This window comes from Panthera onca, chromosome B1, assembly GCF_046562875.1.
Source record: "Panthera onca isolate mPanOnc1 chromosome B1, mPanOnc1 haplotype 2, whole genome shotgun sequence".
NCBI lineage: Eukaryota > Metazoa > Chordata > Mammalia > Carnivora > Felidae > Panthera > Panthera onca.
Window position 1 is genome coordinate 165,599,936 of NC_138342.1, and position 27,445 is coordinate 165,627,380.

At 40.8% G+C, this 27,445-nt stretch overlaps 1 protein-coding gene across 5 annotated transcripts in view; it reads right to left on the reverse strand.

Annotated features, from left to right (window-relative positions):
• SH2D4A (SH2 domain containing 4A) overlaps positions 1-27,445 on the reverse strand; it is a 60,371-nt gene that overhangs the window by 5,301 nt on the left and 27,625 nt on the right. For 4 of the 5 annotated variants that reach the window (XM_060653373.3, XM_060653375.3, XM_060653374.3 and 1 more), the window contains exons 5-8: positions 24,000-24,080; positions 20,015-20,126; positions 17,959-18,169; positions 15,080-15,210 (exon numbers count right to left, since the gene is read on the reverse strand). In XM_060653373.3, coding sequence (XP_060509356.1) covers positions 15,080-15,210; positions 17,959-18,169; positions 20,015-20,126; positions 24,000-24,080 — 535 coding nt within the window. The remainder of the gene's footprint in view (positions 1-15,079; positions 15,211-17,958; positions 18,170-20,014; positions 20,127-23,999; positions 24,081-27,445) is intronic. The other variant, XM_060653372.3, reaches the window with a different exon arrangement.

Below are 27,445 nucleotides of genomic sequence, written 5' to 3' on the forward strand. Positions count from 1 at the left end.
CTGGGCCAACACAATCTGTGGCACCACTGATACTGGTAAGCCTCTTGGATTAGCTGCTAAACTGTCCACTGTAGGTGCTCAAATGATACCCATATTAAGTTCTAACAGATATGGACCTGCTGTTACTGTTGGTCTGTTGTACCTTTCTAGACACACCTCATCCTATTGATAGATTCCAGAGGACAACCATAAGCTGAAACAAGGCAACAGGTAACCAGCCTGCCCTGAGACTAAACATGACTGAGGTCTCAAGACTCTGTGTTTGATTGTTATGGAACCAGGGAGATTTTTCAACGACACTGAAAACTCCCCTTCAGAGGTGAGGGGCTAACAAACCACTAGTGAAAGAGAAACAGCATTCTGGAAAAAAGATTTCTCTCTTCTTGCAGACTTACTGACAGGCTAACTCTGAAATTGCAAGTTACTTCAACAGATGGGGTAGATGTTATAATTTATAACATCAGCATGTTATCCAGATGGATTTAGATTCCTAAAATGAAAGCTACTCTGGAAAATTATAACTGAACCTGGGTTAAGGTAGGTTAAACTCCTCCTAAAATCAGGTCATGCAGTAGCTGTAAATCAAACTCCCCCAAACCTCTCAAACTGTAATTATTACCCATTACATGCAGATCTTGGCACTGTGTAATCTCCAGAGACACTGGAACACAATAAAATGCTTTTGAGGCGAATCACAAGTCATAATGGAGACTTGAACACAATGGTACTGACAACAGGTTCAGAAGTTAAGTGTTATGGAGAGGATGCTTTGTTCTTTTTGCTTTAAAACAGGATTATCATTTCTGAGGAGCACATTCTTTTGGCTCCTCTGATGATACTGGTCCAAATATAATCTGCTGTTCCATCGAGGGCAGTGGGCACATCCAGGGATGCCTGGCTATGATCGCTACCAAGCAGTGAGCTTTGTCTGCTTGCAAAGAGAGTTCTTGAACACAAAGCCAAAATCCAGCATCAGATATTAATCACCGTGGATTCGGGCAATCTCCTTACAGTACTGATCATTCCCTGATTTACCCCTGTGCGTGACTCTGAGAATTCTAGAGCAGTGGTCTTCGTCCAAGCCCCCTAAAGGCAGTGTCACCTCCAAGCAAGTTCCCTCTGACCAGCTCTCTTCACACATATTACAAAAACCAAGCCTATGTGAGTTCATAGGAGGATTTCTGTGCTAGTGAAGAGGGGTAAATAAAAGCTTTCTTTTACTTCCTCAATTTTTGAAATGAATCAGATCTTCACCCTCCCATGCTCTGTTTTAAGCTGAATCCAGGCAGGGTGTGGCGGGACTACTCCAGTCCAAAAGGAAGCAGATGTCACTGCATAAGGTCTAACTAGATGGCTTCTGGCTTTTAAAGACCCTGGCGCAGAACTGGCTAAAACCCCTGAGGGCCTGAATACCCAGCATGGAGGTTCACAACAGAAGCTGTTGAGAGGGAGCCGAGAGAAACGTCCCACTACTTTCTGTGTGTGATGCCAGGGCACTCTCTAGAAAAGTGCTATTCAACAGAATTTTCTGTGGTGATAGACATGTCTGGGCTGGCCATGTGGAGGCCACTAACCATATGTGGCTACTGAGCACCTGAAAGGTGACCAGTGTGACTGAGAGCCTCAAACTTTCATTTTATTTAAAAAATTTTTATTTTTATTTATTTTTTTTATTTTTTGAGAGAAAGCGTGTGCACAAGCAGGGAAGAGATAAAGGGTGAGAGAGGGAGAGAATCCCAAGCAGGCTCCACTCCCAGCCCAGAGCCCCACACAGGGCTTGATCCCATGACCACTAGATCATGACCTGAGCCCAAATCAAGAGTCGGACATCCAACCAATGGAGCCACCCAGGAGCCCCAACTTCTAATGTTAATTTTAATTAATTTTGGTATAAAGAGTCACATATAGTTAGTGGCTACCATATTGGGCGGCACAACTCTAAACCCCACTGGGATGAAGGCAGACCTCCATGACAGGCCCAGGAAGACTATTTTTTGCAGAAAGGGTGAACAGATCTTAAGAAACTTGAAATAACTCAGAAATTCTAGCATGGCCCTAGTTGAAAATCAAGTGACAGCAACTACCTCACAGAAGAAGGGCAGTTCTCTGGGATGCCCTTCTCCACAGCTTCCTCCTGGAAAATGCCTACTCATCCTCCAAGATTCAACTCAATAGCATGAAAATAGCATGAAGCTTTCTGACTTCTCCCTGAGCAGTAAGTCAATGTTCCTCTACACCTGCTGAGCACCTGGTTCCCACCTCCACCTGAGACTCACCTGGTCTATCCAGGGTCTCACCTGGTTCCCCCTCCATCCTGGCAGGTGCTATCCACAGCTCTGTCAGTGTACTCACAGCAAATTCTACTCTGTGTCTCCCTGCCCCACCTCCTTGTGATCTCATGGAGGGCAACTGATTTATTTTCACACTCTCAGCACCTGCCACTTAGAAGATGCCCAGAAAAGAACTAATGAGTAATTTTGTCTTATAATCAAGCCAGAAACTTTCTTCTCTAGGACACTTCTATGCAGCTACTGCCCCTATTGTTATTGGTAGAGAATTGTTATCGGTAGAGACAAGGGATGCCCTCATGTTTCTCTGAAGGACTGCTAACTTTGTTTATATGTGTACATCTGTATGCCCTACTTCCAGAACCTGGAAAATATGTGTTTCAAAATCAGATGAAAGGTAACCAAATACCTATAACATGTAGAGTTCTTAATGTCTGCCTGGCACTACTCAAAGTGTGCATTATTTCATTTAATCCTCAAAGCGGCCTGACAAACAGGTACTGTTCCTACTCTCAAATCACAGATGAGAAAATCTGCATCAGAGAGAGCATCATAATGTGTTTAAGGTCACTGAGGTAGGCCAGGAGAAGCGCTGGTCTTGAACCCAGGCAGTCTCACCCCAGAGTCCAGGCTCTCATCCACTCAACCTGAATACTACCCCTGTGCTAGTGTTTCACACTGCTCAACGAGCTTCTATTTACTATTTACTATTTAATTCTCAAACAATTCGAAATAAACAGAACTGGTATTATTATCATCACCACACAGATGGGAAAACTGAAGGAGAGAAGATATGTGCCCAAGGTTATAGGATTAGTTAGTGATGGTTTCAGGTCTCTTGTCTCTTATTCAAGTATTTTGTTTTTTAACCCCACAGGCTCATGAAGTTTTCCTGAAATTGGCTGAAAGTAAACTACAGTATTTACTTCACACATTTCTCACCCGGGCAACATAAAGAAGATGAATTTTTCAGTGATTACTCAAGTACAGTTGCCTGGATGTAGGAGCAACACATCGGTAACCTCTGCAACCTCCCCTAGGCTCAGGATTCCCATTGCGGAGCACAGAGGGTTTCAGCTTTCTCCTTGAGCAGCATCAGGTCTGCTGAGAGCTGCCCGCAGGCTGCTGCCCTTTCAGAGCTCTGCCAGGAGGCCCTCACTCCTTCTTCTGTCATCTGTCCCACACTCTCTGCCTCTTGGGCTGCCCAGAAAACCCTGCAAGGAAGGGATGGCACTAAGACAACTTACATGAAGGAACACATCTCTGCTGTTAAGGTGACATCAAAGTCCCACACTGCAAAGTGCCAAGGTTAGGGGTGAGTAAAAGAAAAACTGAGTTTTAGAAGAACTCATTTCCAAGTAGCAACCCTGCCAGACGCAAAGGGCACATGCTATCCATAGGAGGTCTTAAACTTGGACGAGAGCTCTATATTTCCCCCCTTCAGCTCCCTTCCACCTTATGCTTTCTTTAACCCCTTCAGTATTTACAGGAAGTATTTGTGGAGAGGCCCTGGGATCTGCCCTAGATTCTCTATATGGAGGGGAGATGTATGGTGATGTCGAGCTCTCACTCACCCTTGGGGTTTCAGGCACCTTAGGGGTGAGGAAAAATAGAGCTCTTAAAATATTATTCATGTTTCCTTAATAATTCAAGAATAAAAATCACATAATTTGTTCTTTCATCATTACCTTAATGATTAACACTTATTAACTAGGGCTTACTATGTGTCACATTCAGCTCTAAATATTCACATATATTAACTCATTGAATTGTTAGAATGATCCTATTAAGCAGATGATATCACTGTCTGCATTACACAGAGGAGAGACAGAAGATCGGAAGTCACGTGACTTGCCTAAGGCCACACAGCTGGTTGATGGGGCTAGGATTTGACCCCTAAGATGTTCTCTTAACCACTACAACTGCGGCCTCCTTTCCCAGAATAAAGAGTATCCAAATTTTATAAAGAAACCACATGACAACAAAGAAAATTCTGACAACAAAACCATAGGTTAAAAATACTTCTCAAAAGGGGCACCTGGGTGGCTCAGTCAGTTGAGCATCTGACTTTGGCTCAGGTCATGATCTCATGGTTCATGAGTTCGAGCCCCTCATCAGGCACGTTGCTGTCAGCCCACTTCAGATCCTCTGTCCCCCTCTCTGCCCCTCTCCCACTCGTGCTCTTTCTCAAAAATAAACATTAAAAAAAATTCTCTAAATACCAGGATCCCCCTTTCAATAAAAAATCTGAAGTCAAACCCCCAAAGCAGGTCACTCTCTTTTGCCGCAGCCTCCCCCCCCCCCCCCCCCCCCCGCCACTCCACCCTTCCCTTGCCTGCTTGGTCCCTCTTGGTCCCTCCAAGAGCACAGTGTGAAATAACACTGGAGCCTGGGCATCAGTAATGGGAAGCTTGGGGTCCCAGGCACATACAGGCCATGACTCCCAGTGGCTGGCAGCATTAGGATGAGGATAGGTGCATCATTTGCAAAACTCAAGTAAGCAAGGTCTTTGGGGTTAATGGACTATTCTGAACATTAATGGAAATACATACTAATGTTTTTGCAACTGGTTTGCTACACTGGGTAATTTATGAGAAAAGTCAGGGTCTTGGGAAAAAACAAAAACACAACCCACAATGATGCATAGTATTTGCTGCCGAAAAGCTAGCTCTTCTCAAGTCTGAATAAATGTATGTAGCTTTAGCTTCTTTATGTTTCGTCTTCAGTTAGTTTGGAAATCTGAATCCTAGGCAGTCAGACAGGAGAACTATGGAGAATAATTCAAAGTGTTTTGATGCCATTAATGTAGATGAAGGCTTCATGCTAAAATGTAGGTGAATTCCCAGGGCTCCTTGCTAAGGCCATGCTGGTCCCTCTCAAGGGTAGGACAGTGGCTGGCAGGGAAGGGGCCTGCACTAGTCCTTCCCTGCCACACTCACACAGGGACATATTCTCGCTGCTGCCCACAGCCTACCCACCCTACGCAGTGTATGAATCATATATGTAAATGAGGCAGTGCTTAGTAAAGGAAGAAACTTGAAAATCTCTTTGTAAGAGGGGGGCAAATTTTGCTGGCTGCACAGTTAAGAAATCGCCACTCCTCGGCAAAATAGTCAAAGGACAGATCATCACTTATGAGTGCCAATTCACATGTTCATTAAAATTTTAGCCTGAAGGAAATCTTGGGCAGTCTCTGAGACTCCGTCCACACAATCTCTCCCGTTGTACGCACTTGGTCCTTAAGGCCTGTGTGGCAGGGGCTGCAGGCCAGCACACTGCCAAAGGACAGGGACACGGGACTCCACTTGGACAGTTGGCTCTAGGGAACTTAAGTCCCAGACAGCAACAGCCTCCTCAGAAATGGATAGGACTTTCTTTCCAAGGAGAATGAAAATTTGGAGGATGTGTCAGAAATGGAAGCAATCAAAATAGCTGCAGTGTGAACTATATTGAAATCCCACAGATGTTAAAGGGATTTGCTTTTTAAGTAGCTTAAAATATAAAATATTGGGACTGAATCATTTAGAGGCAGGTTCAGCTATAAACCATGAAAGCAAAAGACATCCACAAGAAACAAATCAGGATGGAAATACTTCATCAACAGTCTAATTATGTTCATATTTGAATAAGGAATGTTCATTACATTTCAGCAGAATAATGATCAACTCTTGATGCTTAAAGCAAATATGTGAATCCTCTAACAACAGAAGCAATTAGAAAATTCCTAAATCAGAAATTTGTTTATACACTTATTGCTAGCTTTTCCCCACCTTCCTATTCCCAGTCCCTGATGAATTCTAAGCTCCTGAACACTGTCATGTATTAACAGGAGACAGGAAATGCTAATGGAGGGAATGAAGATAGGAGTCTATGGGTTTCTGAACAGACTTTCAAACTTCAGTTTCATTTATTTGTTGGCCCTTTGCTCTAAGAAGTGTAAAAAAGCATGTTAGTGAGTACAGATAATTATATATCTACACACTTTGGATACTCCTATTCATGAACCAGAATAAGTAAAATGACTTTGAAGGATGTTAAATTTAGCCAGGAGGACTCTCCAACACTAATCACAAACTTTACGAACTTTCTAGACAATAACATGTGTTTTAAAGACTGCTAATAGCATTGTGACCAACCAGATGCAAGAAAAAAATGAATAAAAATAAGGACTGTATTTGAGGGTCAAGATAGTCCAACACAATGAAAGGAGGGTGGCAAAGAGAGAAGAAAATAATCCTTTTTAAGGAAACAAAACCAAACAGACTTAACTACAGTATACAGGAGATTTAAATTTAGAAAACAGAAGATACGGCTTTAGCAATTCCAGGACTCACTCCCATCTCTCTGCACCTTCCCTCCCAACATCGTGCTCAACCTAAACTGGCAATGTTCTGCTCAACTTTTCCAAACAACTTTATTCCCTGTTTTGGGGTGGTTGTTCTTTTGTCCTTCCAAATTCCTGTTGCCTTCTGGGGTGACCTCCTAGGTTCTGGGATTTTTAAGGACAAGCCCTAAATAAATACTTGTCAAAACAGCATAGGACAGTTTTTGCAGTAATAAAGATCTATTTTATTGAAGTGCTACTTATTCTTCATATATGATGCTGTTATGACAGTATTTTGTGGCAAGATTAGGATTCTAAAGAAGAGAAAAGCAGAGAGAACAGGAAGGGTGAATTTACTCTCCAGCTGTTCAGTTCTGGTAAGCCATAACAACAGAAACACTACGCGCCAGGCACTGTTCTAAGCATGTTACATATATTAGCTGATGAACTTTTTTCTTAATGTTTATTCATTTATTTTGAGAGAGGGAGAGAGAGTGAGCGAATGCCAGAGAGGGCAGAGACCATGGATCATGACCTGAGCCAAAATCAAGAGTTAGACACTTAACCAACTGAGTCATTCTGGTGCCCCTGATGTACTTTAAAAACAAAACAAAACAAAATGAAAAAACAAAAACCTTACTCTATAGTGTAGATATCATTATCCCCATTTTACAGAGGAGATGAACATACCCAGATCTAGGGGATCTGGTCTTGGAGTCTTGTGCCAAGCCTGTACTATACAGTCGACCCTCAAACAACACAGGGTTGAACTGTATGGTCCACTTATATGTGGGTGTTTTTCAAATAAAAATAGTACTGTATGCATTTTCTCTTCCTTATGATTTTCTTAATAATGTTTTCTCTAGTTTACTTCATTATAAGAATACAGGCATAATACATATAACATACAAAATAACTGTAATGTTATCAGTAAGGCTTCTGGTCAACAGTAGGATATTAGTAGTTAAGTTTCTGGGAAGTGAAAATTTAACTGTGCAGGAAGTTGGCACCCCACCCCCTGCATTGTTCAAGGATCAGTTGTACCCCCTTTCCATGCTAAGAGCCAAGAAAACTCTGTGCTTCTTGGGCTGTACATTGAAAAAAACATTTTTTTTTCTCACATTTATTTATTTTTGAGAGATAGAGAGTGTGAGCAGGGGAAGGGGCAGAGAGAGAAGGAGACACAGAATTGGAAGAAGGCTCCAGGCTCTGAGCTGTCAGCACAGAGCCCAACGCGGGGTTTTGAACCCACGAACTGTAAGATCATGACCTGAGCCAAAGTCAGATGCTTAACCAACTGGGTGCCCCACTGTGGTCTTCATTTTTAAAAGTCAGCTTGAGATATAATTTATATACAATAAAAATTTTCCAATTTTAAGTGTACAAATGATTGATTTTGACAAATGTATACAATTGGGTAACTACTACCACAATAATAATATAGATTGTATTTCTATTACCCCAAACCCTTGTGCCCTTGGGGCATTTTATTAAACATTTGAATGTTACATATCTGCCTCTTAAAATTCTCCCTGGGATTGAGCAAAATAGTGTCTGGACAAGAACATGCTTTTTCCTTATTCTCAGAGGTGGGGATGGGGCATACTTATGCTGGGTGAAAGTTCCATGACACTTTACATCACCACTGACTGTAAGATTTAGTGAATTAATCCATTTATTGGAGAAACAAATCTCTGTGGTATTACTGTTCACTTATTTAAATTCCAAGTTATATAAAAAACATGACATGGATGTTCCCACTTGTGTTAGTGGTCAGATATGCTGTGACTTTGAAGTAAAATAGATCTGGCTCTAAATACTGCCACTAGTATTAGAAGTCCAAAAAGAACTTCACATCTTAGTTCCTAGTTCTTATTCTATAAAGTGGAAATAAAAGTTACCTCCTTCAAAGTGTTCAATGTAATGTTTGGCACATATTAGGTCCTCAAAAAATTGCAGCTCTAACAGAATCTTCTGACAAACAATTAGAAATAATAAGAGATTTCAACAGTATTAATGAATTTAAGATCAACATATAAAAACATAATTTCTTTACAGCATCAACAACCAATTATGTAATTTTTAAAAATCCCTTTAAAAACAGAAAAAAAATTTACATACCTAGAACTAAATCTAGTTTTCCTTTTTTTTTTTTTTTAAAGGTGCATGTCCTATATGGGGGATTTATTTAATGATTTAAAAGAAATATAAGAAGAAATTTACTATGTTCATGGATGGAAAAATACAATAATATAAAGATGGCAATTATATCTCCAAATTAATCTACAAATTCAATGAAATTCTATTAAAATTCCCAACAAGCATTTTAAAACTTGATGTGTTGCCCCTAAAAGCCATGTGAGCTATGTGGGGCCAAGAAAGACAATTTCAAAGGAATAGGAAGAGGGAGAACTTGTCCTAATAGATATAAAGACATAATATAAATATATAGTAATTCCCATAAACAGGATCTTGGTATACAACAGCGGGAGCATTACAAATCAGTGGAAAAAGGAAGACTATTTAATGAATGATACTGCGAGAACTGGCTACTCACATGTAGAATAAATTAGGTATCTATACCATATATCATATACAAAAATAAATTACAGGTGGATTATATATTATACAATAAGCAAAAACCATAAAGGAAAAATAGCTAAACTCAACCTCACTGAAATGAAAAACTTCTATGCCTCAAAATGTGCCAAAAATCTAAAATACGTAGTCTAGGAAAAGATATATGCAACCCATATAATTAATAAAGGTTTACTATCCAGAATATATAAAATCCTACAAATTAATATTAAAAACTCAACTGACTAGAAAAATAGTCAAAAGATTATAAGTAATTACAGAACCCCCCTATCCAGGAAGCAGGGAAGGCTCAGCCTCACTACAAATCAGTGCAAATTAAAATAAGGTGAGGGGCACCTGGGTGGCTTAGTTGGTTAAGTGCCCAACTTCGGCTTAGGTCATGATCTCATGGTCATGGGTTTGAGCCCTGTATCAGGCTCTGTGCTGACAGCTCAGAGCCTGGAGCCTGCTTCAGATTCTGTGTGTGTGTGTCTCTCTCTGCCCCTCCCCTGCTCATGCTCTGTCTCTTTGTCTCTCAAAAATAAATAAACGTTAAAAATTTTTTTTAATATAAAAAAAATAAAATAAGGTGATTCCACTTTGGACCCATAAGAATAAGGGAAAAGAAAAGTTTGGCAACACCAAGCATGGTAAGTATGTAGGAAAACAGAAACTCTTAAAGATTGCTAGTGGGAGTAGAGATTCATATAATCACTTTGGAGGGCATTTGGCAATATTCAATATAATTAAAGATTCATGTAACCTACCCTCCTAGCAATTCCACTTTTAGATATACACCCTGAAGAAATTATCACATATGTGTACAATGAGGTATGTCCAAAAGTATATACCCCACATCATTTTCTGTAATGGCAAAAACAACAACAACAACAAAAAAAACAACTATACCAAATATAGAAGGGATGAATGAATAATGATAGTGTGTATAATAACATAGAAATATAATTATTAAACACATATAAAGCATTGTATGCTTACACTTTATGTATTATAAATAACATATATTATAATATACTACACAATAGGTAAAACAAATGAGCCAGTCTACATTTATAAAAAAGGAAAAATCCAGACAACATAATGTTGGGAGAAAACTCAAGTTGCAGAACAATGCCTATAACATGATACCATGTAAATGTTAAACACAAGATTGCATGTTTTATAGAAGTATGTATACGTTTAATATATCTTAATATATTTTATAAAAATTCACACACATCTACATATATAATGAGAGTACAAAAATGAGAGAATAAAAATGAAAGGATAATTTCAAAAGAGTGGTTCACCCCCTGGGAGAGAGGTATACAGAATCAAAAAGGCAGTAAAAGAGGGTGCCTTAATTCTTTCAGACTTTCTTTCCTTTTTTTTTTTTTAAGTTTATTTATTTATTTGAGACAGAGTGAGAGAGGTGGGGGAGGGGCAGACAGAGAGGAAGAGAGAGAATCCCAAGCAGGTTCCACACCGTTAGACATGGGGCTTGATCTCACGAACTGTGAGATCATGACCTGAGCCAAAATCAAGAGCCAGATGCTCAACTGACTGGGCCACCCAGGTCCCCCAGGTTTTATTTCTTATTAAGAAAAACAGATATGAAATAAATATGGTTTCTAACATTCACTGTACTGTATCCTGGAAAGTAGATATAACATTTGCTACAACGTTGGTCTTAGTCATAGCTTCCTTTGTACTTTTTGTTCAAAATAGTTTATAATCAATTTTTTTTTAAATAAGGAAAGGGAGAAAAATCCTCCATAATGTGGGTAGGCCTCATCCAGTCAGTTGAAGGCCTTAAAAGAACAAAGACTGGGGCGCCTGGGTGGCGCAGTCGGTTAAGCGTCCGACTTCAGCCAGGTCACGATCTCGCGGTCCGTGAGTTCAAGCCCCGCGTCAGGCTCTGGGCTGATGGCTCGGAGCCTGGAGCCTATTTCCGATTCTGTGTCTCCCTCTCTCTCTGCCCCTCCCCCGTTCATGCTCTGTCTCTCTCTGTCCCAAAAATAAATAAAAAACGTTGGGAAAAAATTAAAAAAAAAAAAAAAAAAAAAAAAAAAAGAACAAAGACTGACCTTGCCTGAGCAAGAAGGGATTCTGCCAGTGTTCAGCCTTTGGACTCGAGCTCAGTCTTCCCCGAGTCTCCGGCCTGCTGGCCTACCCAGCAGATTTGGGGCCCAGCAAGCCTCCACAGTCACGTGAGTCAGCTCCTCAAGAGGCTGGCCATAGAAGGATCTTCAGGAGAAACAACTGCAGAGGTCCTAAGAGAGGGGTAAGTGTGGTGTGTCAGGGATAGAAGGGAAACGTGTGGTGGAGAGCAGTGATCAAGGCAGGGCTCTTCGAAGAACATCATCTGAGACAGGGCCAGAGCAATAATCAGGGGTGTATCAAGCCAGCTTTGTGAGCCCCAGGGAGGAATTTGGGTTGTACTCTCATTGCAGTTTGATTATGTTGAAAACGGAGGACAGCAGAGGAAAGATGGAGACCAATTAGGAGGCTGATAAAGGAGGGCAGATGAGAGATCAAGATTAGTTATTCACGTGGTGACAAAGTCCAGAACTTTCTCCTACTGAAGGGGCTTAGCAGCAAGGCAAGATGCTCTGGGACATACACTGTAGTTTTCCCAGCAGTCCTCCTAAACGAGTGTGAGTATAAAATTTCCAAATTAACTAACATGAATTACCTTTGCAGAATATTAAAAAATTAGAAAAGTGCCCACTACAAAATTCCTTCACAAGGCCCTCTGTCAAGACTGCTGGGGCTTCCTAGTATTCTTCATGATTCTGTGGTTGCACAGTGTAGTAAGGTGGCCTACAAATTTGCAGGGAGGTTCTTCCCAGGGAGTAGGTGGGAAAGCATCCTGGGAAGGAGCCAGTGTGTACATCAGCTCCCTGGTCTCCAGGATACTAGGAAGGAACATGGGAAGCAGCTAAGAGATGTCAGCAAGTCATTCCATCTGGGTCCTAACACCAAACTGAACCATGTAAAAGCTAGAAATGTGCTCTGGCTCTAAGGAAAACTAACAAAAAGTGTAAAAGAACTTGAGAATCTTCAATGGGTTCTCCCACAAGTCCCACATAACCAATGGGACCAAAAGTCCGGTAAAAGTTGAGAACTTGTGGTCTCTGAAAAAAGCTTGCTGAGAGAGAAGTGGGGAGACGGCATATCTAGATGTGCTTGAGATCATCAAAAGATGCTCATGAAGTAGAGTTCAGCACTGCATTTCAGGATCTCTCTTGTACTTGGGATTTTCCAAGCTCTTACGTCTAGGAGATCAGATAATATCCTACTTTACTGCCTCTAATACTGGCCCCCATGGACAGATATTCATCTCATCATTATCCCAAGTGAGGAGGGACACCTGAGACAAAGATCTGGTGCCATCACAATGAATGTTAGTGCTCCCCAGGGTCTTGTCCTTGTTCTTCTCTCATCATTCTTCCCAATTCACTCCTGGAAAACCTCATCCCTCCCATGCTTTTCATTAGGTGCTGATAACTCCAATATATTATCTCTAACATTGTTCCATCAATTCAATTTCCAAAGGGATATTTTCATATGACTGCCCCAAAGACATTTCAAACTCATCATATCCCAGATAAGCTCATTGTCTCCCCTCTTCTTTTTGCCCCTTAATCTCCCATCCTCTTGTGGTCCTTCTTCCAGCTGATAGCATGCCACCTTCTGCCTAGCCCCACAAGCCAGAGATCCAGTAGTTTTCATTTCCCCTGTCCTCTACCCACTCATCCTGTCTAAAGCTAATTAAAAGAAAAGGGTAAAAGTGTGACTTCCACAGTGAAAAATTAGCTGACCAAAACAGTAACATAAGAAAGGCAGTTTATGCAGTGCATGATAATGGAGGAAGATGGTAAACCAATACAAGAGCTACCATCCCATTATTTCAAACAGGGCTCATGAGCAATAAACGATTATATTTTAAAAATATAAGATATTATCCATCTTTATCATAGAAACATGTGAAATTTTGTCTTCTTAAAACAAGATAATGACTTACATGACTATTAATATCATATTATTTACATTATACTGTATATTATTTATTTTGCTTATGACTATGATAAATATTTATATAAATGAAAATAAACAAGTAACAATTGCAACTAATAAGTTATTAAAACTCAAGAATTTATTTATTTATTTATTTATTTTTTTTTTAAATGTTTATTTATTTTTGAGACAGAGAGAGACAGAGCATGAATGGGGGAGGGTCAGAGAGAGGGAGACACAGAATCCGAAGCAGGCTCCAGGCTCTGAGCCGTTAGCACAGAGCCCGATGTGGGGCTCGAACTCACGGACTGTGAGACCATGACCTGAGCCGAAGTCGGATGCTTACCCGACTGAGCCACCCAGGCGCCCCTCAAGAATTTATTTTTTAATCAAAGCTCCAACTGGATTTTTAGTTCAACTTTATCTTTCTCACTTTTAGCAACTGTTTCAAATAGAACTGCCTGTTAAAGTACCAGGATTTTGAATTACATGAACCAACATTTTCAATGTCTCACTTCCTGCTGTTCAAATGAACTGCCACCCTTGTAATCAGGGATGACAACATCTTCTGCCCAATGACACAGAAACTACAAAGTACTAATTTCCTCAGTGCTTACCATAAAAAGGAAAAAAAAGGGGGGGCAATATGAAACAGTGGGGCTAACGTGTAATTGGCCATGTTCTTTCTATTCATCTTTTGACACTGATGTCCCTCTTTCTTCCAATGTCTTCCAAGAAGAATGGGAAGAATGGAGACTTACGACTCAGTCCTAGGAGGGGGAGGGGCTCCTCAGGGAATGGACAATTACTAAGGCCTAAATTGCCAAAGAACACATATTTTCAAGGAAAGCTAGACAGTTCCATAATGATCTGACTGCAAAAGCAGCCCATTAGCAGAAAGCCTATTACAAATAATATTTTTCTTTTTAGAAGAGTTTGCCATATTATAGGGTTGGGAGTCTATTTTTCTGGATATATTTATGTGTGACATGATACTAGTTAAACATGATTCAACATGATTCAAACCAATATACCCTTTGCGACAAGCGTGCTCTGTGAGAGAACTTTATTTTTGTATTAAAGCACTTTTGTTGTACATAGAGCCAATTAGTCCAAGTCAACCACAGACATTACAGAAGCAAGCTGAGGCAAGAAGCCCCTTCATTTCTTGAAGTCCAAGAAACTAAGCAGTCAGTGAAATGTGTGCTGGGTACACAGAGGACTTGAATTCATCAAATTTCTAGTGTTAAATGGCTTATTAGGTAATATCTGCTCAGGCTTCAACAAACCCACCTGGCAGCCTTAACTACTTAATGGAAACATAGATCAAAGTAATAGAATTTTTAGGTTAAAGATCATAAAGTTCAATTTCTTCATTTAATAGATGAGGAAAATGAGGCTTAGCTAAATTGACTTGCTACAGAAAAAGAAGATGATTTGCTCAAAGTCACTCAACTGTTAATGGAGAGCTGACCTTTGGATTGCTAAACCAATGCCTTGCCCACCACACCCAAGGGCATATCTGACTCATGGTGGATGGTGGACAACAGGCACTGCCTTTTGAGGGGAGCCCTAGTGTAGGTGACCAGGAGGCACTGTCTTCCCCACCCACCCGGCGGTATTTCATTTGTGGTGATAAATTAGCCCACAGTACATGCAGAGACCACAACCACTCACTGTTTTCTAACTTCATCATGAGTTTGCAACCCACTGAGAAACCTTTGAAAAACTCCTTGTGAAAATAATTTCAAAGGCTCTTCTTGGGCAGCACAAATAAAAGGACGCCTTTATTCTTTTTGCCCTCCTGGTGGATTAGCATAGCTCTGTGCATCACCAGATGAGGTTCCATTGAGGGAACCTCTGTACTCACCATGGAACCAGGGAGCTATGGCATCTGAGGCTTTCTGGTAGCCTGCTCGCAGAGGTAGCTGCTCCTCTTTAAACCACCGAATGATTTCCTCTTGGGCAGAGCTGGATGCCATCCTCGTCACTCCCTGATTTCTGTTATTTAGAAAATGTTTTTCAAGTTAGATTTAACTAATTTGAAAACAATGCCTTTAGAACTCATACATACCCTATATATATATATATAATCATGTATATATTATATATATTTGAAAATCTAATTACATGGGCTGAGCTAAGGGGAGGTTATACCCCTAATTACTGCCATCATACAATTTCTTGAGGGCTAGTCAAGAAATAGGAAAGAGGGGCACCTGGGTAGGTTAGTCGGTTGAGCATCTGACTTCGGCCCAGGTCACAATGTGAGTTCAAGCCCCACATCGGGCTCGATGCTGTCAGCACGGACCCCACTTCAAATCCTCTGTCCCCCTCTCTCTGCCCTTCCCCAACTTGTGCTCTCAAAAATAACATTTTAAAAAAATAGGAAGGAACATAAATCTGTCACTTGTCCTTCTGGTCCTGTGGAGCTAGTCATGGCTCTGAGCAACTGCTGTGTTAAAACAGAGATTTAATTCATTTTTAATGTGAATAAAAGCTCCATTAACTCCCAGTTAAAATTTGAGAAAATAAGCACTAAAAAGTGAAATACACCCCAGCACTACTTTCCTTGGGCCATGTCCTTGCAAACAAAAGAAATCAAATGCAATAAAATAAATTTCCTTCCTAACATTTTCATTATTAAACTTTCTCTTCTTTCTGTTTCCATCTCCCCGACCTGCTTTCTTCTCTCCCACACTTTGAAGAAGTTTGGTTCTGCTAAAGATAGCCTCAGAATTATAAAGTAAAAAGAAAGAAAAATGTATGAAGATTGGTAAAAGAAAAAAAAAGATACAAGCAGCAGAATCATTTTGAAATATATTCAGTAGCAGAACTTAAATTCTGGGATGTAAGTCAATTTCCATTACAAAAGTAACATTGCAATGTAATAAACATATTTCCAAGTCTCACACCACAGCCCACTAATTTTGAGCAGAATTCAGTGTGAAAACAATGAGGAGTTTGGATGAACTACTGGGATGCCTGTCATGTAAATTAATGTATGGCTCTTTATGCGTTTTATGGTAACACATGTCACTGTGAGTTACATGTGACATATATGTTAGATGTACATATATGCAGGTACATATCCATATATATACATAAACAGCATTTTGGAGAAAGTAGCCTATAATAGTTGACTTTTTTGGGTATCAGACACTGCACACACATAAGATTACATGATGAGTGCTCTAATTAGCTTTCAAATTAGGTTCTTTTTCTTTGGGAACTCTATGGAGATTAAGCAAAACATCTGAGGACAGCCAATCTCTGTCTTTTCTTGGGCTGGTTCCTAGCTGACCTCGGTCATCACTGTTGTCCCAGCCCAAAACCCATCCATTCTGGCTGCCTCACAAGAAGCATTTCATGCAAGTGTATTAAGTTGGAAAAATGAGTTAACTGAGCACAGCTCAAAACAAGAATTACCCTTATTAAAGGCCACCTTCATTGCTGTCAATCGCATACACTGTGCTCTGAAAATACTGTGGGTTAGGACATATTTCAAGGCACAGTCCCACCCTCAAAAGAGCCTGGAGAACAGTGGTAGGTCCACAAACAGCCCTGCTGGGGATCTGTGGTCAATACACAGACAAGCCTGAGCACTGGAAAGGACGCTGTGCAGGATCTCACACCTTTGTGACCTGGTCACAGAAGTTTGAGGATACCTGTTTCTGATTGCCTTTCTTGGGTTTTTGTCCATAAGAAAAAAAAATGATTCCCCAAACTGTCACTTTGTAGACATGATCATTTAGTTCGGGTCCCCAAGTCACAAAACGGAACCTTTTAGTTGAGTAAGTAGAAATAATTATAGTAGAGGAAAAGGTTCACCTTCCTATTTCCTCTGAGGTCATAATCTCCCTTAGGAAAAGCCCTGAAGATAACTACTGTCTCCAAGCAAAGAGAGATTTGTTTGCTTTTTATTTCTCCATGCTTGTAACCGAGTATTTTTAGTTTTTATTTCAGAAGGCAAGGCTTTCAGACAGTTCTGTTTCACTCAATCACTATTTGATTTCTCTGGTATATTTTAACTATCACCTTTCTACATATTAGAATACGAAAATAATCATATAATATCCAGGAGAAAATAATTTTATAATCAGTTAAGTAACATAAAGGAAAGGGGTTTCTGCTATGATATCATTGTATTTTTCTTCAGGGATTTTACAAAACAAATTGTTCTAATTTCCCATAGCCTTGGAGGCAAAGGCACTGTTATGACCAAAAAAGTTTTCATTCAACAAAGGAACAGTTCCAAAATCTCAACATATGAGCTTGGCTCTGTATCCCAGAACAAGGATTACCATCAAACCTTTAATCCTGAGCAATGAAAACATAACTCTACTGAAGCCATGAAAGTCAGCAAGCCATTAGATTCCTACTTTGATATTGTTTCCTACTAAGAGCAATACTGAGCACTGGTGAAATCCCTGTTGTTTCTGCTTCTCCCCTCATTGGCTCCCCTTCAGCCCAAGGGGGTGGGGGTGCGATAGTAGCATAGGAAGGCACTGAACTCGATGTGCATCCTAAGTTACTGGGTATCTTAATTACAACAACTGTGGACATTTTATAGATAAGAATGAGACGAATCCAGACCAGGTATCTCAGGAAGACAGGCTTGGAGGGGAGGCTGAATTTAATTTCACAGGCAGCCAGCTGGTCCTTCACTCCCCATGGCTCATCATGCAGTTTGTCTTTAATCAGCCAGTTTCCACCGTTATGCTTAAAGCCATCTGTGTGGCTTCTTACCTAAGAGGCTTTCGAGGGTATCCCGCTGGGGCTAGGAACTGAGGCTTGGGTGGAAGCGGAGGTCTTTTTGGTTTCTGTGGAATGCTTGGGGGACTTTGTGGTCCCTCACCACTTCTTCCTTTTTCAGCCGCTAGTGATAACCTCTTGTAGTCTTCCCGCGCTTGTTTAGCCAAAGAGCGTCTCTTCTCATCAGCTGCTTTGGATTTTCGCACTAGGAAAACAAGGCGGGGAGGGGGGAGGTGTTGAGAAAGCCCCTGGTCAGCCAACAGAGATGGTGAGAAGACTCAGCTGGTGGAGAGAGCAGTCTCTCATCCCAGCAGATTCTGTCATCTGATGATGACAATGAACAATCAGTGTCAACACCTATGACTCACATAGTTCAGGCTTGCACATTCACAACTGCCCAATGTTCACAGCAGACTTCCTATCTTTCTCTGGGAGTTTTAGGACTTTCTAAGAGGGAGAAGGAAGAGGAGGAGGAAAAGAGGAGATAGACATGGAGAACCATGGGTACATGTTTCAGAATTTCCTGCATTTGGCAAGACCAAGTGGTGAGTCACAGACCAAGTGAGAATTCCAACTGACAGGGGGTCTTTGAATAAAAGAGGTGATGTCACATCCCTCACACACGCAGCTCAGGATGTCACCAGCAAAGAGCAGACTATGAGGAACTCCTCAGTGCCGTGGCTCCTGGCTGTGGACAGGATGAAAGAGTGGTGATGTCCACTCCTCAGTCCACAGAGAACTGAACCAAATGTAAATCGGCCTGCCAGAACAAAAAAAATAAAATAAAGTGATTCTCACCACAGAGAATGTGTTGATACACATAAAAGCATCCCAAAGTCACCTTTTAATGTTGCTTTGTAAAGCAGAAGGTTTGTTGTTTTGTTTTGCTTTTGTTTTGACAACACAGTGGTAAAGGACTCCAATGCAGGATGTTAAGACTAATTTTTATTGTGTGTATTTGCACTTCAGCCATTATTGGTCAAACCCTGTTAGGTTCGACTTTAAAGAGATGCCAAAAATGTTCCATTATGCTAGAATTTCACTGCATAGAAGTGATTGGATCTTGTAAATGTTTTCATTTCACAAAAACTGTCATGTTAATGGTATTCACTGTTATGGAACTGAACACAGTATTCTCCACATCCTGCAAACATTGCCACTCCTGTTCTCGCCCTCAAGTGGTCTCTAGGGATGACCTGGTAGGTAAGCCTTTTTCTGGGTCAGCTGTTTCAAACAAACATTTTCCCCTAGCATCCCTGAGCAGGCTCTGCTCTGCCTTCACCTGCACTGAGCTCTTCCTAAGGAGGTCTATCTTTGGTGGTGCCACCTCTAAAGGGAGTCAGGGTTAGGTGACAGGCATGGGAGGGATGCTGATATATCCAATTGATTATTCCTGGGTTCTTCTATTACCAAGTTGAGTTCAATGTTGAAATTTAGAAAAATACAGAATAACAAGAACAAAAATTCAAACAAATCTCAGATCCCACCTCTCCAAAAAAACTAATGTCGACATGTTAATAACCTTCCAGTTCTTTTACTTCATATACTCGAGCATTTTAAAATTGGGATATTTTGGGACACCTGGATGGCTCAGTCAGTTAAGTGTCTGACTCTTGATCTCAGCTCAGGTTATGGTTTCAGGGTTGTGAGTTCAAGCCCCATGTTGGGTTGTATGCTGGATGTGAGGCCTACTTAAAAACAAACAAATAAACAAACAAAGGATGTTTTTCATACTGTTTTGTAATATTTTTTCTTCTCCAAGTAAAAAAAAAGATATAAACATATCCCAAATTCATTAAACACTCTTCTAAAACATGTTTTTTCATAGCTATATACCATTCCATCAAATAGATACGACAGCTGTGATGGTACAAAGATGAATGGAAAACCTTTCTACTACTGTTCAAAAAGAGACTCATAAACCTTTCTGTAACAACTTAGTAATAATTCTCTCAACAACTATTTTAAGTGCTTCCTAGTTTGATCGTTTATTAAGAGAAGGAATTGGCCTGAAGAGTCTAAAGTGTTATGGAGGCCCTGAGGTACTCACAAGATGCCTGCCACTCTGAATCTTCTTTCCAGCTTTTATAAATCTGCTTGGTTTTCTCCCCATCTATTTGTTTTAGTTCCTCATCTTGTGTTTTCTTCATGGATTCTTTCTTCTGTTAAAACAACAACAACAACAGAAACAAACACTAATGACTGACTGGCAGTTTTCTGTGAGGAGGAGAGGTGGAGGAGGGGAGGGAGGAAGGGGGTACAGGGATGGGGAGGGGACTCAGGTTGGTTTCTGTTTAACTCCCTTGCAGCCCCTGGCTAGGCAATTTGTTGTGCAGGAAAAGCTTGCAGTCAGTGATACCTGAAGCTGACTCTACTGCCACCTAGCTGTACAACTGCATGGCCCCTTACCAAACCTCCCTTAGGCTGTCTTCCCCTAAGTATAATTAGAAAATTAAAAATATTTTGGGGCACCTGGGTGGTTCAGTTGGTTAAACATCTGACTTTAGCTTAGGTCATGATCTCGCGGTTCAAGGGTTTGAGCCCTGCGTCAGGTTCTGTACTGACAGCTCAGAGCTTGGCCTCTGCTTCCAATTCCGTGTCTCCCTCTCTCTCTGCCCCTCCCCCACTTGAGTTCTCTCTCTTTCAAAAATAAACTAAAAAAAAAGAGAATTCAAAATATTTCATAGGGTTATACTGAGGGTTAAATAATATTTAAAAAGTGTCTCCCATAGTGTGTAACACAGTAAGAACTCAATAAATATCCATTTTCCTCAAACACAGCACTTCTCTGCTTTAAGTTGAATTCCCTGAAGTAGTGTGTAAATACTGTTTCATGGCACCAATGTAAACACTCTAGTATCTGACAGGTTCCATAAAAGTAACAGTACATTTCTACAGCAATCTTAGCTGTATCTCCATGTGCCCTCGCACCAGTGTGTCTAAAAATGTGGTATTTACACATGATTTTAGGTGACCCAAAAAGGAATATTTTTTTGTATTTAAAAAAAGCAGAAAAATATTTTTACAAAGCATCATCTTTGAGAAAACATAAAATAAGAAACACAAGTCTTCCTTAAAAAGGGAATTTGCTTTTGTTTATTGTAAAATATACATAATATAAAAATTACCATTGTAACCTTTTTAAAAATTGTGGCAAAATACACATAACATAAAAATATGACATTAGCCATTGTGAAGTGGACAGCTCTATGCACCAGTACACTGAAGGAACTCGTTTTTAACTAAAGAGAAACTAATACGCCTAATCACTTAGACCTAAAAAGTACTTTGTTTATTTGGGAACTGCCTCCTGAGTGCCTACAAGAAAACTGAATTTAGCACTTGGTCAACTAAATAAGAGCCTTGGTCACCTAAATAATGAAATAAGCTGAGAGGGTCAGAAAAGACAGATCATGCTTTGTTCTCCAGCACAAAAATGATAGTTTTTTTTTTTCTTTTTCTCTATAGAAAGATAAAGACTTTCTGTTAAGTTATTTCACCCCAACTAAAATATAAACCTTGATGTCACAGAACTTGTTTTCAATCACTGTGGGAAGTCATAAATCACAGTTAATATAGGTGATAATTCATACACTATATTTCACTTCAGATGTAACTTTTTTCTTTCTTTCTTTCTTTCTTTCTTTCTTTCTTTCTTTCTTTCTTTCTTTCGAGAGAGAGTGTGTCTGTGCAAGCAAACAGGAGAGGGACAGGGGGAGAGAAAGAATCCTAAGCAGGTTCCACACTGTCAATGTGGAGCCCCATATGCGGCTTGATCCCAGAAACGGTGAGATCATGACCTGAGCAAAATTGAGTCAGATGCTTAATTGATTGAGTCACCCAGGCACCCCAAGATGTAACAAAACTTTTGTGTATTTATTATTTTCACTTTTTTTCTTACTTTCATTTCCTGCCTAGAGCTAAGCCTCTGCAGTTTGCCAATATTATAAAAACTAAAACAAACAGACAAAAAGCAGCTTCTGGTGTTTTAAATGACTGTTAGGGGCGCCTAACAGTTACAAGTTGATCCTTACTTCCTACTTCATCTATTTAGAAAACCAAGCCAAGCCATCATTTCCTTTTTAGAAGTGTTTGCTGGAAACATGTAGGCCCAGGATGGGGACGGTGAGCCAAGCATGGGAAAATCAAGATAGAGGCTGAGGAGTGAAGGAACAGCAGGGCTGAGGCTGAACACTGGTCCATACGCCCACGGACTGAGGTTTAAACATGAGGACAGGCAGTTTGATGTCAAAACGTCTCCCACAGAAAGTCTCTCATCCCAGCCTGTTAATGGAAATACTCTCCACAAGTTTCCTCAGAGAGCCTCTCCATTGCCTTTAAAGTGGGAAGGCTCTGTTTTATTACCTTTGTTCTACAGAGAAGCTTGGTAAGTGATCTTTCTGCTCATTCACTCTCTTGAATTCCCAGATAATTTCTTAAGTTAGAGAGGGGATGTATCGGCCCATGGCTATAGGTGTTCTCCTGAGAGGGTGTGAAAACGAATAACTTACATCTTAAAATGTTCGAGAACCACTGATCTAGTCCATTTCCCTTATTTTGGAGACAAGATATTTCAGGCCCAGTCTAAACACTGATGTACCTTAGACCTCAGACCACTTCTCTTTTCCATCTAAACTCACTCTCTAGATGATCTCATTTTTCATCGTGGCTTGAAATAACACCAAGATACCAAATTCCTTACAAGGGTCTACATGATTTCTCAGCACTGATCTCTTTGACCATGTCAAGTGAGCTCTTGCCTTTGTGCCTTTATACTCGCTGTTCCCTCTGCTGGGAACATACTTTACCCCAGTCATCCACATGGCCCCTTCCCTCATTCCTTCAGGTCTCCACCAATAGCACCTTTACAGAGTAGCCTTCTCTGACTACCTCTATAAAAAACCAATTCCCACCCTCCCAGCCTTCCTCAGCTCCCTTATCCTGCATCATTTTCCCCCATAGAACTTACGACCATCTGACTTCATAGATGTGTTTGTTGTCTGTCTCCACATCCAGAATATAAGCTTCCTGAGGGTAGGGATTTTATCTATTTTTTCACTGTGTTTCCAAAGCCTGTAACAGTGCCTACCACAGAGGAGAAACTCAGCAGAAATTGGTTGAATAAATACACAGACCCTTTGTCTTTCTTGCTATCATTTGAAATGAAGCAATGTAATCTGGGCAGTGTAACTGAAATTTTCCTTTAGATGCTCTGGAATGGCCTATATTATATCAGCAGTATGCACACCAGGACTATACCACAAAAGTTCATGGCTTCTTGAAGTCTCCACAGGAGCTATCTCAGTTCATGCATGTCCCTGCAGACCAGTCAGGGAATTGACCTCTACTAGAGATCTACTAGATCTGCTAGAATCTACTAGAATGTGGGCCTTCACCATGACCCCATCTCAGGCCTGTGGTCACTCAGAACCTTCTCTTTACAGCCTCCTATCTTATGCTATGTTTTCAAACTTACTGCGGGTCAAATCCTACCATGGTTTCCAACTGCCAGCCTATGCCCCATTTATTGTGAAAAATGTATGATACAATGACAATCTAGCATGATGGAGGAAACAGGCTTGGCCTGTAGGAAGAATCCCATGTCTGGGTGGATGTGTGAGAGGTCTGAGTGCCTAAAGGAGCTCCTGGCACAGTGGGCATGGACGGCACAAGAGGCTGCTCATCCTGAAGGGACAGGTTCACAGAACCAATGAACACATTAGGAACTTAATCTGAATTCACCATTTCTGCCAAGTTAAATGCTTCATTTATCGCTCTCTGGTGTTGTCTCTGTTTAGATCTTCCATGAGGAGTTTAGCAGATATTTCTTGGCATCTGTTCTTTCCATGATACTCAAGACTTTTCCAACCTCCAGATAAACAGGTAAAGATGAATAGCTATGCTCACAAGCTTTTTAAGACAGATTTCACATTTTGCTGCTTTCATTTCTGCATGAGACTAATATATCCATTTGTGAAACATTAGTGGACATGGCTATGCATTTAGCCCCCTGAAGACAGAATGTAAGTCTTTACCTGGTGAAATCCATATGCCTTCATACGATTGATAGAATCTGCCAACATTTGTTGAATATTTCTTGAGGAACTGGAGAATGACTAAAAATTAAATGAAACATGTTTTTTATACCATTTAGAACTACAGTGCAGTTTCAGTAGATAATCTGTTAATGCTTCCTTTGTTTCAATGTTCCCTAACCTGCCCCACTCCCATAGATGTATGTACCAAAGCTTTCCACCACCAAAGTCCCTGAGTCCATAATGACTGAGGCAGTAGGTACGGGAGACCTCAGCCTCCCTACTCAGTAGGGGATTATTGCTCAAGACTCTGGAGCTGGTGTTTTGGTCATGACAAGTGGGTTTCTCTTTTTTGTTCCCAGCTGGCCCCAGGGCTCCAGAATGACTTCTAGACATCACCATTACTCCTTAATTTAAATTATCTTCTTCTCTTAATCCCTGCTCTACGTCATCCCCTGTTTTAGTTCAGACCAGAGAAATGCTTCATCTCTGACATTTAACTGCATATGCCTTGCTCCCTGTCTAGGACTGGAGGCATGACTAGAATATCAGTTTGGTGCTTGGGAGCCCTGGCCACTTTCTCTGTCTGATCACTCTCCTCCCCTCCCCACCTCTCCCACCCCTGTTACCCAGCCCAGTATCTGGCTTTATGCTGCTCTGGATGGATTTCCCAAGAGGCAACTCCTGCCAATGTGGTTCCCAGATCCATTGCCCAGATTCCCTGGTGTCACTCCTGCCTGCCACATGCCAACTGCTCTGGCATTGTGACTGAGCTGGCATATCACACGGAGTGTCTCTTAAGGCCAGGTCAGTTACACAGGCCCCTGTCCCCCTGCCCCGGCCTGATGCAGAGTCTGGGCCAAGTCCCAGTATGAAAAGTCACATGAGCCTCTCGCAACCCATATCACCATGATTTATGTGCCCTGTGCCTGAGGACTCACTCCTGAATTTTGGTATCGATCAGAAATTGTCAGTAAATTTTCAGAAAAAGGTTGGTACTGAGATTCAGTGTGGAGCATAAGATACTTTAGGGTCATTACCATGTCATGTAATAAACCAGTGTGACTACCTCAGTTTTATCCCTTATCTCACAGTAGCTACATTGCTTTTCCCAGCTGCCCTAGCAGTTAGGTGTGCCCATGGGAATAAGTTATTTCCAATTTGTGATACCTGGTATTTGCCACTCCTATTCAAGTCCTTAAAACCTCCTTCACCCATTCCTCTCCACTTCCCACTTCCCCCTTCCTTTGGGCTGAAATGGTGATCACAGTCATGCTACTACACCTTCAGTCCCTGAGTGACTCTGTGGACCTGGGCCTCCTGAACCAGAACCATTCTTTGAAGTTCTAAGTGAGAAAGATGAACTCCTGTTGTGTTTTGCCTATTGCTTTGTTGGTCTATTTGTTATAAAAGTTTAGTCTATTTTAGTTAATAAAACTGGCCATGGCAATTGGTAGTGGCACTCTTCAAGCCCTCTGTTGAGATTTTTTACTAGTCATGGAGAGTGCTATTAATGCTAATTCCACTGAAGGCTACTAGTCATTAAAGGCGCATTATGACCAGGCACTGTGTTAGTAACTTAGTATTATTTTTATTCCTCAAGCACCTATGATGTATGGACAACACAATACCCAACTATCAGAGGAAGAAACTGAATCTCAGAGGAGTTGTACAGCTTTCTGGCATCATACAGCTGGGTAGTGCCAGAGTTTATACTTTTCCCACTATGTCAACATTGCAATGATAGGAAATGAGTTGTAGGTCAAAATGTTTCTTTATGCTTATTACTTGGCAAAATAATGACTCCTATAGGTTTCACAATTGCTACCTACCATATTCTATCTCATTTTTATTTTAATATTATAAAAGGATACATAACTGCTCTGCATCTAAAACAGAATAGTATAGTAGCCAGTTCCCTATCTGTGAACAGGTTAGAACTGTTTTAACAGATTTTATACATGTCTGTTGAAAAGTCCAACATGACTTTGAAGAATTTGAATTTGTAGTCTCTGAATAAATTTCCACCATAAGGAATGTGAGCTTTAAAAACAGGCCCACTCTCCCTCTCCCTTTATTTAATGATATAAGATCCGTGGGACATCATTTTGCAAAAAGGATCAGTTTCTTCTATGTTGAAAATTAGGAGGGGGGCACCTGGGTAGCTCAGTCAGTAAAGCATCCAACTTTGGCTCAGGTCATGATCTCATGTTTTGTGGGTTTGAGCCCTGTATCAGGCTATGCATTGACAGTGCGGAGCCTGCTTGGGATTCTCTCTCTGTCCTTCCCCCACTCAGGCTCTTTCTCTCTCTTTCAAAATAAATAAATAAATTGAAGAAAAAAACTTTAAAGAAAAAGAAAATTAGGAGACTGGTAACCACCCTCCCTTGTCTGCTCAAGCACTGTACTCAGGTTCTAGCTATGGAACCAGCCACTAGTCTGTAGCAGGACCTGGACCTAGGCAGCCAGCAGAGCTTTGGACTGGGGATTTGTCACCAGCACTCATCCACCCTCAGCCTTTAAGCTCGCAGACTCTCAGTTGTTTCCTGAATTAGCTTCAGGCTAACAGGGCTTGGACAGGTCTCTTCTAACATATATTCTACTTTGTCAAACCTTTTTCCCCCATCACTTGCCAATTACTGTCATCTGCATGGCACTTGAAGCATACTGTGTGAGTTATTCTTTTTCCCTTAGAATTATTTGCTCAATTGAATGATTCATCTTATATGCACATACAGCATTGTTTCCTTACCACTTGCTTTTTTTATTATCTTTTTTCCTATATTATCTATCTACCACCAAGGGCAGACCACCCCAAGATGGACTACATTGGCATGAAGGTAATTTTTGAGTTAAAAGCAATCAAAACCCAGCAGATTCAGGAAAAGCTCGTTACCTTCCCACCTCAACTACTTAAAAGAATTTAGATAGAGGTCTTGCTCCAGGAAGAGAGCTGTCACTAGAGATAACTCCATGACACTATGAACTAGGTATAGCAGAGAGAGAGGAATCTAGCAGAGCCTGTTTGATCAATGTCCTCTGTGTCTCATTCTTTCTGAGTGGCCCAGAAAACATTTGTTTTTACCAAACATTTACTCTTTTTTATCATCCTGTGAATTGCAGGAAGTCCCAGACCCCTAGAGCCCCTTTCTCCTTAGTTCAGAATGATATATACACCACATTTTGCTTGACTGTCTTCAGAATTTCCACATCTGTGTGGGTTTCTCATACATAGGAAATTAAATTTGATTTTCTCCTGTTAGTCTGTCTCGTGTCACTTTGATTCTTATTCTGGCCAGGAGGACCTCGAAGGGCAGAGGAAATCCTTCCCCGACACCAGCATTTCAACATTCTCACTGCTTTTGCACTTCTCAGAAATGATGGGGTTATTAATACTCTTAAGATAATTCAAAATTGGGAGCACCTGGGTGGCTCAGTCGGCTGAG